This window comes from Sorex araneus, chromosome 7, assembly GCF_027595985.1.
Source record: "Sorex araneus isolate mSorAra2 chromosome 7, mSorAra2.pri, whole genome shotgun sequence".
Taxonomy (NCBI): Eukaryota; Metazoa; Chordata; class Mammalia; order Eulipotyphla; family Soricidae; genus Sorex; species Sorex araneus.
Genome location: NC_073308.1, coordinates 61424934 through 61439598, shown reverse-complemented (window position 1 = coordinate 61439598; position 14665 = coordinate 61424934). Strand labels below are relative to the sequence as shown.

The window sequence follows — 14665 nt, the reverse complement described above, 5'->3', positions numbered from 1 at the left end:
AAGAGTGACATTTTTGAAAAGCATAGGTTAAAACTATTTAGTTAATAAAATATTTGAGGATCATGACATTATGTCATTATACACGGCTCCTATAAATCACGTAAATAAATCAATTGCGTCTACCAATTAATTACAGGCCCTGGAGAACTGACTTATTTGGAACTGACTCAATTTCTTAAGTTATTCTGTGATACAAAACTTAGTTGCCTTCCTTCTAAGTAGTATATAATTCATACCAAACTAATATAAACTTGTCTTTCAATTAGTAAAGATTATTTTTGAAGTAAATCTATACAAGGACAGTATCAGTCATTTAAGGCTTTTTTCTTCCAAATCAGAATTACATTAACTTTTGCTGAAAGAATAAATTTATTGTTATTGCTATTGGAGGCAGATTGTTCTTTGTTTTAATTGTGTAAATGATGAAAACTCCTTGGATGGTGAAGATGAAATTCAAATTATGGCAGTTTATCTAATGTTAATGGCTGCAAATGGAGAGGAGGAAGCTAGTGAACTTACAAGGTGTCCTGGGCTTTGGATGTAATGACATCAGAAAAAAAACAAAGCGCTCCCTCCCTTTTAGAATGTGTGTTTCATCAGATGCGGTGTTTGTGATTCACTCCAGTCTGCCTAAAGAAATGCTATGTAGCCGCTTTCCCTTCCATCCCTATAGTTCTTAATGAAAATTGACTTTGGAATGTCTATAGAATCTAAAAATGAATGTCATCGTGCATCCAACCTTAATATTCAGGTTTTTTCTTAATTTTAATTTTTACTCTTTTGGCTTCTGAGTCACACCTGACAATGCTTAGAGGTTACTGCTGGCTCTGCACTTAGGAGTTACTCTTGGTGGAGCTTGTCCCCAAGATGAGGTGCCGGGAATTGAACCAGGGTTGGCCACGTGCAAGGCAAACGCCCTACCCATCTGCCCACTATGACGATTTTAAAAAATAATAATTTAAAAGGGATGGTCACTGGCACTGGCACTGTCATCCTGTTGCTCATCGATTTGTTCAAGCGGGCACGAGTAACATCTCTCACTGAGAGACTTATTGTTACTGTTTTTGGCATATCCTATACGCACGGGTAGCTTGCCAGGCTCTCCAAGAGGGGTGGAGGAATCGAACTCGGGTCAGCCGTGTGAAAGGCAAAAGCCCAACCGCTGTGCTATCGCTCCAGCCCAAAAGGGATGGTAATAAATAGAATTCAAATATTCAAGAATTAAAAAAAACACAGCAAGTTGGGGAAGGGGGAATCAACGTACCTAAAAAGTTTATGTATTTAATAGAGAATATATAACTAAAGCTTAGGACTCAAATAAGTATGGCATTTAAGTGTGTTTCACTTTTTATATAAATGTAATCAACAGAACTAAGAAGTATCACTTAGTTTTAAATTCTCCGGGGCCTGAGCCAGCACTTCCCGCATGCGAGGCTTGTGTTCCAGCTCTGAGCCCTCCCCCCATACCAAATTCTTTATTTTAGTAAATCCTTGAAGCCTACAAATTTAGAAATAAAATACTGAAATACTCTTTCTCAAAATCAAATGAAAAATCAAAAAGAGGTTTTCACTCTTAGCACACAACCTAGCACGAGTTGCTTTACAGTCTGATTCAGGGCTGGAGAGGTGGCACAGGGCTGAGGACATCGGGAGCAGGAGACCGGGGTCTGTTCCCAAGGACTGAGCCCAGGGCTCCTCAGGCTTCCAGCAAGGCCCGAGTACAGAGCCAGGAGTAGCCTCCAGAGCACTGCTTGAGTGTGACCCAAATCCAAGACAAAATTTATTTCGGTATCAAATTACAAAATTGATAAAATACTTTTTTTTTTCTCTTGTAAAGACTCCGAGCAGGTGTTTTACCAGCTAATGTAAAAGAGATAGTACAGGGGGTTGTACAAGTAAAGGCACTTGCTTTGTTTGTGGCTGACCCCAATTCAATCCCTGACACTACATATGGTCCCCTGAGTATGGCCTTGTATGCGGCCAAGCCTAGTTGGACATATATGGTCCCCTGAGTACTGCCAGGAGTGATCCCTGAGCACAAAACTGGGAGTAAGGCCTAAGCATGGCCAAAGGAGGCCCAAATGCCACCCCTCAGAGTATTCACTTCTGGTTTTGTTCACTCTTTTACATTCAAATCAAAGCTTCTCACTTGGCCGGGAACGTGGCTTGGTGGTAGAACACTAGCCTTGCAGGGGTGAGGCTCTAGGTTTGATTCCCGGCACTGTCAAAAAATTATTTTTCATTTTAGAAAGAAAATTCTGTTGGTAGAATATAATAATGAGAATTTAGCACTTTCTAGAATGAATAATGGAGAAGGGGCAAGTTGAATACAAAAATCACCAACATCTTCATATAATTTCCAACTTATATAAAGAGCAAAGTGAAGAGACAGTGGAAAGCCAGGTGAGGTCATATAACAGGCAGGCTTTGCTAAGGTGGGGACAAGAGTCAGGTAGCTGAGGGCACTCCTGCTCTCTTAGAAAACGGGAGAAACTGTCTGCAGACACTGGCACACCAGGCTGGGATCACACTTTCGGAGTCTGTGCAGGCAGTGCTCGGAGCGTCAGGACCACGGGAGTGATTTCGAGAGGCTTCAGGACTCGGCTTATTTTGGGTGTGAAGGGCAGCAACCCAGAGGGTCGTGCCGGGAAGATAAGCCAAAGAACCACCATGCACGAGGTGTCACAGGTACTCCAGGTCCTGCACCAGGAGGCCGCCACAAGAGCAGCTCTTCACACATGGCTCTGTGACCTTGCTGGTCTTCCAAGTGACATGAGAACACAGAGGAAAGATGGAGCCTTCAGGATGGACTGGGTTCCATGGAGTGGCGGAACATTCCAAGACTCGCTGGTTAATTCTTGAGTTAAGGGATCGCTCTGTCCTGAGCCGGCAGTTTTAAGAAACTGTAGACTCATTTGCTGTGGTTTCTTTTAACTAAAATGTTCTAGTGCTTTAATTTTGACAAGAAAGTTATACCATTACTTTTCCCTAGAAAACACTGAGCACCCTCGACATGCAAAGCATTCTTACATGTACCTAAGGGTGAACAAGGGCTGGAGCGATAGCACAATGGGTAGGGCGTTTGCCTTGCACGAGGTCAACCTGGGTTCGATTCCTCTGCCCTTCTCAGAGAGCTCGGCAAGCTACCAAGAGTATCTCACCCACTCGGCAGAGCCTGGCAAGCTACCCATGGCATATTCGATATGCCAAAAACAGTAACAAGTCTCACAATGGAGATGTTACTGGTGCCCGCTCAAGCAAATCGATGAGCAACGGGATGACAGTGACAGTGACAGGGGTGAACAAAGAGAAATGATCTCTCCGCCCTCGAAGTCCTGCTGTCTAGTGGGGCAGAGAGACATGAAGAATGACATATGCAGCGTACAGAATTATGAACGCTGCTGAGCTTTCTCTCTACAAGGAAAGGAGGAGGTTGGGTGTCTGAGCAAAATAAAATAGAACAAATTTAGACTGGGCCTGTGGAAGACTGAAATAAGAGGGACATTGAATTACCTCTGAAGTGTTTCATATTATAATCCAAACTAACTTTATCCTCTACAATTTATACTCTGGGCTCAAGTCTAGGAAACATTATTTTTTCCAGTTTACTTTTGCCTGTTCTGGCGGCCTTCCTCCACGATATTTGTTATTGCTATGAGGTGCAGGCTCACTCCTCCTAAATAAATCACAGCATATAAATACCTGCTGCTCTTTTTGGTAAATTATTTTCTGATAATCTCATAAGTGTTCCTCAACCTTTATTTTTTGTTTCCTTTAATACCAGTCTACCTCTCCACACACTAATATCAAATATTACCACAAGCACTAGAATATCCTTTTTTTGACAGAACAAATTTTCTAGTTAATGTTTTATTTGACAGCTGCGCTACAAATAAAAAAAATTCACGCTCAGGCCTCTGCACCACTGAATCTAAAATGTGCTCTGAGAAGAATTCCCACTGCCGAGGCAAGGTTTTATTGTTGCCTCTGCTCTTCTGGTTGTGTCCCGAAAACATGATTTATGTTTAAAGAATTTCCTGTTACAGCCATGCTTCCCTCCTTCCCCTTCCCCAAATCTAATACGAGAAAGATTTTTTTGGGGGGGCTTATGTGCTAAAATATAATTGAATCCAAAACTTGTGATAGCTTTGTCATTATATATTATTGGTCATACAGATTTCTCCTTCCGTCTCTGCCAAACTTGAAAATACTCTATATTCCTATGATCGTAAAAACACAAACATATTTATCTTCACTGAAAGTTTGTTACATAAAAGTAACATCAGAGTTTGTATATGTAATATACAAAATGGTGTCATGACTATAAATGGTCCTTTCCCCACAATTTTTATGGCAAGAGTATTATTTCTGTTGTGCATGCTAAGTCAGTCCTATTATAACAAAGTCTAAAATAAGACCAAAATGGTTTACTTTGGGGGCCACACCCAGTGCACCACTTGGAGGTGATGCCCACCGGTGCTCTGGGGACCACGTGGTGCCAGGGAACAGATTCAGGCCTCCTGAATGTATGGGTACTAGCACTTTGTGCATTTCTGGACCCCCAAAGAAGGCTACCTTTGTGAAAACATTTTTGCACTTTTTTTTTTTATAGCTTTTTGGGTCACACCCAGCGATACACAGGGGTTATTCCTGGCTCTGCACTCGGAAATTACTCCTGGTGGTGCCAGGGGACCATATGGGATGCTGGGAATCAAACCCGGGTTGGCCGCGTGCAAGGCAAATACCCTAGTCACTGTGCTATCACTACAGCCCCTTTTTGCAAATATTTTTAAAAACAACATGCAGAAAGTTTTTGGGGAAAGGACAAAGAATGTTTATTATGCATAGAGGAAGATTATCAAGGAATTAGTGTTCAAAATGACAGTAGCAATAGATAGTATACTTGGGTCAGATAACCTGGTGTAACCACTGAGAATGCTACCTTTGACGTCAGAAGAGTTGGAGCCAACACTGGGCCCTATTACTATTGTCCATATAAATTTCAACCAGTTTTCCCTTCAAACCTGAGTTTATTGTGGGAACCCTGGGCAACAGGACACCTATTCTAGCATGTCTGTCCGTGAAAGAATTCTGTAAATGCTAAAGAACTGTGTGAACAGAAAAATTATTTTAATTTTAGTATTTTTATAAAAGCCAATTAGCACAATGCCATATTTGAAATTTAGAATATGAATGAGCTCAAGCATACCCAAATGTCACAGCCAAAGATGGACATAACATATTATTCCATTTAAATGACCTTCTGGAGAAGGCAGCTATACGGACAAATCAGTGGCGGTGAAGAGACTGACGTGTGATGCAGGCAGGGGGTTGTTCTACCTCACCGCCGACTCTGCTTGGATCCTTGTACTTTGTATGACCCCCGAAGCACTGCCAGGGGGCACTTGAAAGCACAGAGTCAGAGACAGTTCTGGAGTACTGCAGGCTGTGGATCCATCTCCCCCCTCTAAAAGGTAAGGAGTATCCAGGGGCAGCACAGGGAGTTTTGGGGTGACTGGTCTGCTCTATGTGTCACCTTTGGGCTTTTTTCCCCCATATTTTTTATAGTTTTCTGGGCCACACCCAATGGTACAGGGTTTACTCCTAACTCTATGCTCAGGAATCACTCCTGGTGTCCTGGGGGGACCCTATGAGGTTCCAGGGATAGAACCAAAGTCAGCAGTGTGCAGGGCAAATAAATGCCCTACCCACTGTACCATCTCTCTGGCCCCTGTGTCATATTTCATGGTTACATAATCCTACACGCTGCCAAAGGTAATAACTGAAAGCTGAAAATGAATGTCATTGTCTATAACTCTAAATTCATTTGAAAATGTGAAAAAAAAAAGCAATCTAAAAGAATGCTTAAGAAAATATTGCGAGGTGATACATCCTTTTCCCTGCTTTGGTGGTGCTGGAATCAAACAGAGAGTCTCACACAGGAGGCAAGTGTTCTGCCTGCAAGTTCTACCCTCAGCCCTCCAGGATATAATGAGTTTATTTAAAAGTTTGTGTAAAAAGGAACCACAATCTAAGGCCAAATAATGCTAAGCTCACTTTGTTGGAATATTGAAAGGGTTAACATTTACATTTCGCTATTAAGACAGAGACAATTAAACAGTAACTAATGTGTTTTGAGAAACAATCCTTACTGCATTCTGAAAGAATTCTAGACAAATTTTAGGTTCAAGAGTAATTGATTCCAGTCATAGAGTTCACCATTCTACTAAAATTCTAATTACTCAGAAAAACTTGATAGTGTTTTATTTATTAATGAAGCTAAAAGTTAAGGATGCAGTTTGTAGGGAACTAGATTATTAATTCTATAAAACAGCAGATCCAAGATCAGGCCGAACAACACTTGTCAGACTTATTCTATGAACAGCGTATGTTCAACTCTTTCCCGCCATTCTTCTGTGATCAAGTACAATACTATTAGTAAAATACATCTTGGACGGATGCCTTAAATAACCAAACATCTTCAACATATTCAGGCAGGAACATGGATTCACTAATCTCAAGAAAAATCAATAAAAGATTGTAAATGAATTAACTAGAAAATTCAAAAAAAAAAAGAAATTTTTGTTCCCACATTTAAGAGAGTGGGAGATCTTTGTTCTAGTTCAAGTGTCGACCTCCACTGTTTCTATAAAGCTTTGGTACACTAATAGCTTATTTAAACTAAAACTTGGACTGCATTTCACTATATTTTATCCATTAGCAGTTTCTGAAATACTCGACTCCTTAAAATGTCTTAACGTTTTTCTATTTTCTATATTCATACATATGTACATTTATTGGATCAGATCTCCTATGAAAATACTGACTTGGGAGCTTGGTATGTCCCTTAAGAAGATGCATGCAAATGAACAGATAGACTTAAACTCTTATATTTTAACAAGAGCTCCTGTCAATATAAAAGCAGGAGTCAGCTATTTTTCTTCATGATGCTGTAGCTTTCAGCAAGATTCTCTGCAGAATTGGGTGGAGGCAAGATTTCAATTCCCAAGAAACACACTTAATGAGAATTTCCAGTAAGGGAAAAAAAAACCTTTAAGTTCCCTATACAAAAGTGGGGAAAATGCACCTCTATGTACATGCATGTACCTTATGGCAGTGCATGAAGCATGTACACAGCCAATATGCCTTTGAAATGATTCATTCATTCTATGAAAGGGGGAGGCTGCCTCACAAAAATATGCTGAAGCAGAACTTAATGGCTATCTCTATTATAAGACAATCCCGTGAAAGAGGATGACTTTATTCCAACCATATTTTAAGTATTTTAGAATCCTGTGGTTTGGGAATGAAGATGAGAGAGTGTTCGAAGCCTCTCAGTGCCACGTGTAGTAAATGAGTTCACCCAGGAAGGTACAGTTACCTGTGTCTGTGGAGTAGACTCGGAAACTCTTGTCCCAGAAGCCACAGATGAGAATATAGCGGTTGTCGGAAGTGATGACAAAGCACTGGGAGTGGACTTGAATACTTTGGTCTAAAAGGTCAGCGATTTGCCTCCTGTGAATTCCTGTATTGCTGGCTGTGAGAACAGAGAAAGGGCAGGAAGACGCCTATTAAATCCACATGCACAAAGAAATCCTACAGTTGGATATATGGGGCTCGGGGCAATGGTGAGGTAACAACACTTTCTGGGATCAGAATGTATGACCTCTAATTCTAAGTGCACTAAATTTGATTGAAAAAAATTTGATTGTAGGAAGAACCCAATAATCTCAGTAAGAAATTTTGCCTAAAGGAAAGAAATACTAATAGCACAGTTTGAAAATAGTAGACGATTCTCAGGCCCTGCCTCCTAGCTCTCGGGTGGACCAAACCAGACATTTCCAGATAGGTTTGTAAGGTTTGTGATAGGTCTGTGATAGGTTTCACAGTAAGGTTTGTGTTTCTGACGATCTCATTACATCTATTGTCATGAGAATGGATTCACGTTGTGACAATCTATTACTATAACTTTTTTTTTGTCACGGGGAAGCGATATTAAAATTTAAATGTCATATACTTGAAATATTGTAGTATCTTGTACTCCTTTGGCTTTACAGGTCTTTAATTTGACTAGACGTGAACTCCCATTTCCCCTGTTTACAGCTGCACTTGCATGTAAGGAAAGGGAAGAATGACTATTTATTAAAGATACTTGTAACTGAAAAAAGCCAAAGCACAGCACGTCACCACTTTCTCACTCCTCACAGAAGCAATAAAACAAGACAATCTGGCAGTGTGTTTTCAAAGTGCCACAGAGCACCTAGATGGGTCTGTCACAGGCGCAAGGTCAGACACTGAGGGGCATCAGGCGTACAGAGTAATGCTACCAAAATACTCCATCAAGTATGTTATCAGAAAAGGAATTTTCACTGAGATGCCTTTTTTGGGCATATGAGGCCAAGCAAAGAGCAAGCTTAGTTTTTAGTGATCTGCAAGTAATTAAGTGCCTTTTACACTTTTACAAAGGGAATTTGTATTCCCTTTACAAATAATGGTTCTTATACCACTAAAGAAATGAGATTGCAAAAACATTTTAAAAAATGAGATTGTACAAGAAATCTGAACAAACAAAATAAATTTCAACAGTTATTATTACATTTAATACCATACTAATAAAGTTTTTTTAAAAAAAGCTGCTAATAAATTATTGATAAAATAAAATAGGAAAACATCTATATTATATACACTAAATATAGCACTGTAGTACTGTCGTCCTGTTCTTCGATTTGCTCGAGCGGGCACCAGTAACGTCTCCATTGTGAGACTTGTTGTTACTGTTTTGGGCACATCGAATACGCACGCCATGGGTAGCTTGTCAGGCTCTGTTGTGTCGGTGGGATACTCTAGGTAGCTTGCCGGGCTCTCCAAGAGGGATGGAGGAACTGAACTTGGGTCAGCCACGTGCAAGGCAAATGCCCTACCTGCTATGCTATCACTCTAGTCCATACACTAAATGTACTGTTAATATGGATAATGTAATAGAAGGTTCAGCAAAAATGACGGGGAAAAAAGCGTTCAAATACTCTTGAGTGCTGTGCTGAGTTCCACGACTACAAACATGGATATGGGAAAAGCTGCAAATTCTGCTAGAATCTGTCAATACAACATAACTGTGAAAGATTAGGTAACCGGAGTAGCAGCCTCACGTGCTCCTTGGGAATTAATGAACTAGACAGTGATGGGAGCAATAAAAAGGACAGAACTGACAAGAAGGGTTTCTGTATCAGAGTGTAATAAGACATACACCACACACACACATACACACACACACACACAGTATCCCACTGTAATGAAGATACAATTTAGTTGCAAGGAATCTAGTACTTAGAACCAAGAAACTCTCTATTCTGGTTACTATAGTACATTGCTTCACTTGAAATTGTGTTTAACTTTTGGGTGTTGCTTGTTTGTTTGGGGGTGATACAAGCTCAGGGGCTACTCCTGGTCCTGGCAGTGCCCCAGGGTCCAAACCAGAGCTCTGGCATGTAAAGCAGATTCTGCATCCTTCTGAATCATCTCCTTGGCTACTGAGGATTTTATACAACTTTCCCACCTCAGATCTAAGATTTCATTGACGTGTTGTGGTGCTCTCTTGGGAGAACCTAGCCTGCCAGATCGGGCATGCCAGAACGGAGAGCAGACTACAAAGGACCCACGGCTAAAGACTGATGCCACTTCCAGATGGAAGAGGAGTCATGTTAAGTTTTCAAATGTGAAGAGGTTTTTATGCATTTGTTACAAATACAATATTGAACATCAGTTCGCTGTGATGTTTAAATTTCACTTGATAGATTTGAAGTTTTATGGACTGCCAGAAATGATAACATTTGAATCTATTTATACTGATAAAATCTTTTAGAAGTCAACTTTACAATACATGAAGAGGTCCATGGTTTTAAGTCATCATTTTAGAGGAAATAGGAGCAAACAAATCTGATGACCAGTGATTCAGAACAATGAAGAAACCACAAGCCACAGAAAAAATCTGGCCCATGCCAGATTTTGCATATACAGTTTTATTGAGATATAGTAATGCTCATTAATTTAGATACTGTCTATGGCTGTGGTGATTCACTGCTGAGTTTTTAAAATGAGTTTTTGTAATTAATTTATTTTAATTAAAAATTTCCCCCTTCTTGTTGCTCTGATTGGTCTAGAAAGATGGGGCATGCACACGCTTGGTTGTGGTACTTGTCAGGGACCACACACTTGCTTGTGGTACCCTGGAGACTACTGGAATCACCCTAGAATGGTGGTTTAGGATGGTGCCAGGGATGGAACTCCTGGTCGAATGAGTGATGCTTCCAGTCAATCTACCTCTCAGCAGTTCTTCTTTCTTTTTTTAAGTATAGTTTTTGGTGTTTGGGCCACAGCTGGCAGTGCTCAGGGCTTACTACTGGCTGTATGCAGAGGGCTTTATGTTGATGGGGCTCAGGGGAACTTATGCAGTACCACAGATCAAACCCTGGTCAGCTGCATGCAAGGCAAGCCTTACCGCTTGTACTATCCCTCCAGGCCCCTACTGTCAATTTCTTTTTCCTTTTTGGGTCACACCTGGTGATGCACAGGGGTTACTTTTGGCTCTGCGCTCAGGAATTACTCCTGGCGGTGCTCAGGGGACCATATGGGATGCTGGGAATTAAACCTGGGTTGGCCACGTGCAAGGCAAACACCCTATAGGATGTGCTATCGCTCCAGCCCCCTAGTGTCAAGTTTTAAAGCAAACAATGAGCCTAAACTTCAGCTATAATGCTTTCAATGGGCTCACTCTTTTCCTGACTCTTCAAGATTTTACCCAAGCGAGCACTTAATTAAAAAATATATGTGTGTCAAATCACATGTGCTCAAAGCAAAGTAAGATTTAGGAACCAGAAGAGTACTTAATTCATTATCTAGACAGTTATTCCTTAGAGTTCTGCTTGTATTTGGGGAAATGATACATGAATTGGTTCTGAGCTGATGGTCATTCTGTTAACCTCATAGTTCGTTGGCACTGGTGGTCATTTAACTCTCTACAGAAACAACAGTTTAAAGACAAAACAGGCTAAAGACACACCAGTCTGGATTTTAAAAGAACAAATCAGTGGATTTGGATGCCTCATTTTAAAACTTTACAATTCTAAGAATTTATTCGTGTCAGGGAAATATGACAAAACTACAAGCTGGATATCCATGCTGTTAATATTTCCCTACAGCTAGGCAATTAAGCTCTTTATTCCAAAAGGTACTGGGGTGTCTTTAATAGGAAGGCTAACACTGTTAGTGAAGCCACATCTGAAATTCCTGCCGCCAGGATGAAAATGCTAAAGTAGAGATTTCACTTAATCTACTCAAAAAGCGTAAGAGCAATTAAGTGCTCTTCGTCATCTGCTGCAGATGCTCATTTTAATCCCAATGGCTCTTTCTGGTCCCCTCCTCTCCCTCCCCCATTCCTCTCCAACAAATTTAACCTCCAATGGCAATTTATTGGGCTGTAGGACCCTAGGAAAATGAATACAAATATCCGAACACTGCCATTGGCTGGGCGATATATTTCAACTTTGAAACTGTTCTGCAATTGCACATTAATCCCCTCCGACTGAACAGAGGGCCCGGAAAGAAAGGATTGATCTCCTTTAATGATGAAACCCTGGCACTCCAGTTTTATTTTTCACAACACAGTGCTGCTAAGAACCCCACTGTTATTATGAAAATTTCCCTAGCAAAGGAGCGCCATCACATTACCGGTGCACCAATTCATCATAACGTGCCTCGCTCCTGCTCATCAACAAGTCCGAGTGATGAAAAGATCCAATATTATCCTGACAGTACTTCATGCGCATTCTCAATCACACATTATTACAGCATCCATATTAATTTTCAGTGACACGCGTCCTAGGCCTGTTCAAATTAGGCAAACCAACGAGGGGGAGTTGATGAAATACCAGCATAGCCACAGCTCATTGCATTCCAATTTGCATGCAAATGGTTTATCAGGAAAATTCCATTCCCAGCAACCAGCAAGTGAAAAACAACTGTAATCTACACTTCAGGGCCACCATACAGCGCTTAATGAATCGCAAAGAGAGAAGGAAGTGACAGACCTATGAGAGGATCGATTTCCACTGGCAGCTGGTATGGCTGGTCTTGTACAGCACCTTGATGAGCTGGAATTCACAAAAGACAAAAAAAAAAAAAAACACAGGCATTATTTTTCATATACGGAACTGCATAAAACCACCCACGTCACATCTTCTGTAGCTCTGTATCCAACCTCCAAATCTCTCAGATGGTTTTGTGAAATTGAAAGGGAAAAACATCCAGGTGCTTTGATGGCCGGCTTATTAAACATTTATTTGAGATTAGTGCTGTTCTGAACATGTGCCATCCGCAGTGGCTCCAGTCCTAGGCCATAAGCTATAGCAGATGCTTGACTGGCAACCTCTGATGCTGCAACAAAACAAAATTAAGTGGTAAAGCGCGCTGAAAACAAAATGTGACAACCATCTGCTGACTGTAGCAAATACTATTTTTTTTTTGTTACTTCTTAAAAAGGCAGTTTTGAGTGCAGCAGCACAAAGGATCCACCAAAATGTCAATTTATGATGGAGAAAGGGAAAGCTTTAAGTCAGGGAACATTTACTGTTTCATCCATCATTTAAAATCAATCAATTGAAAGTTTGAATAAAAATAAAGAGAGCTATCCGTAGAGAAATGTTTTAGTTAAATGCATTTGGCTGAAATATTTTCTTAAGGACTGGATTGCGGCTTTTTAAAAAAGTTTTATTAATATTTAATATTTCCATGGTTTCAATTTAAAAATACTTAAGAGAAGCACACGGGTAACAAAAATCATTCTATATTAAGAAGAATGTGCTCAGTTCTCGAAATGGATCTTAAGATGCAGGCATACTTATTTTGTATTTGCAAAGAGATCTTGGAAGCCATTTCTCCTGAAAGGTGGAAGGACATTAGGAAGAGAGGAACTGGACTCAAAGTACTGGCCAACTAGTGACCTCCGACAAGTCATAAACCTGAAAATGAAGGGGGTGGAATAAGTAGTCTTTTTCAGCTTTGTAAATCTGATGGCTGAGTTTGGGGCCCCTTCAAGTTATTTTCCCCAAATGACTCAGCCATTCACTCTAGTCAGTATCTGCTCGCTGTACTGAAGGCTCATGAGCGTTACACTGCTACATTTGCTGGAGTGCCACTAAATACCACCAGGTCTTAAGGATCTTTCGGTCTTTTCTCAAGGCACTACGATGAAAGTAGGGTACATCCCAGCGGATGCACGAGATTACTTTGAAACTGACTGTGTCATAATTTCCTCTAGTAAATACCAGCTTCTCAAGGACATTTGAAAAATCACTAATTCTTGTATAAGATTTTGTGTAAGTACTCTGTGGATATGTGTATATGACACTTGGAATTATAGCCGAGCATATATAAAAGTTAGGGTGTCTGGGGAAAGGAAGCCATAGTCTTTAGTCTTTTTCCGTTTCTTTTTTGGCAATTACTGGCTCTGCCAGCCCAGCAAAGAACTTACAAAGCACACCGAGGGAACTGTCTGGGCAAACGTACGGCAGCCAGGTGGATGGTGCCAATGACTATCAATAATGCCAGTGCTGAGGAACTCTCCTAGTTTAGATTATTTTTCCACTCCAGGAATCTGGGGTCATAGAAACTATAAATCAGACTCACAACGGAAGTGCTTTAGCAGGTAAACTATCTGGTCATGCCACAGATCCCAGTTCTGTCCCCTAGAGGCCATGTGACCTCGGGGAAGTCATGTTGCTCCTATGTAGATGGTTTTCTGATCTGAAGACGGGCAGGGCGGAATTACATCAAATTTCTAGTATCTGACATTTATCTATAAACATGGTATTTTCATATGATTTGACCTAATTATGGAACTTGCACCCTAAGATTAATAAAAGAGTTCAGTAAGCGAAGCCATGAAGTGGTTAAAACAATATTCAGAACCTAGAAAATGCTACATTACCTACAACTATTTCAATATATTTTGGAGCCTCTACAGGGCCCTCTGAATGAGAAGGAATAATAAAGCTGTTTTGTTTTTGACCCAAATGCTCAGACACTAACAAAAGCAATGACAGGAGCTAGCTGTCTAATGAACAGGCTATGGAAATCATAGATCCCTGAAAGACAAAAATCCTAGAGTCTAAACCAAGAACCAATTAGTATAACAGGAATTTGATATTTATTGAAGAATCCTGTTAGGGATTTTTGACATTTGTTTGAAAATGAGGTACACTGACAGGTGAGTGTGGCACAAGGGAAACGGAGACCAGATTAATGTAAATGTCCCTGAAATGAAGCCTCTTTTTGGTATATAGGAATAGCTCGGGTCTGAGATCTCACTGGATAAAGACACCCTCCTGGGGAAGCCCATATGCTGTCATTTCTTTTTTACTCATCCTGTGAAGGGTCACTATGTCATGATGTAAAGTCAGGGGAAAGGGTCCAAAGACAGGAGTGACAGAAAGTAGAGACATAAAGGAGGCTCACTGGGCAAGATCCCAGGCAAAGAAGTGGCTAGCCTGCACCCTGCTTCTCCCTTCCTCCCGAGGCAGAGAGGCCAGGGAGCTCTACAGAGCCAGACACATTGCCGTGAAAAACCCGGAAGCAGGGGAGTGAACATCTGACAACGCAGTACTGCGGGAAG

The 14665-nt window shown here is 40.8% G+C and overlaps 1 protein-coding gene across 4 annotated transcripts in view; it reads right to left on the bottom strand.

The window, feature by feature from the left end:
* LRBA (LPS responsive beige-like anchor protein) overlaps positions 1-14665 on the bottom strand; it is a 560234-nt gene that overhangs the window by 29604 nt on the left and 515965 nt on the right. For all 4 annotated transcript variants that reach the window (XM_055144432.1, XM_055144433.1, XM_055144431.1 and 1 more), the window contains 2 exons: positions 12084-12146; positions 7382-7537 (listed from right to left, as the gene is read on the bottom strand). In XM_055144432.1, coding sequence (XP_055000407.1) covers positions 7382-7537; positions 12084-12146 — 219 coding nt within the window. The remainder of the gene's footprint in view (positions 1-7381; positions 7538-12083; positions 12147-14665) is intronic.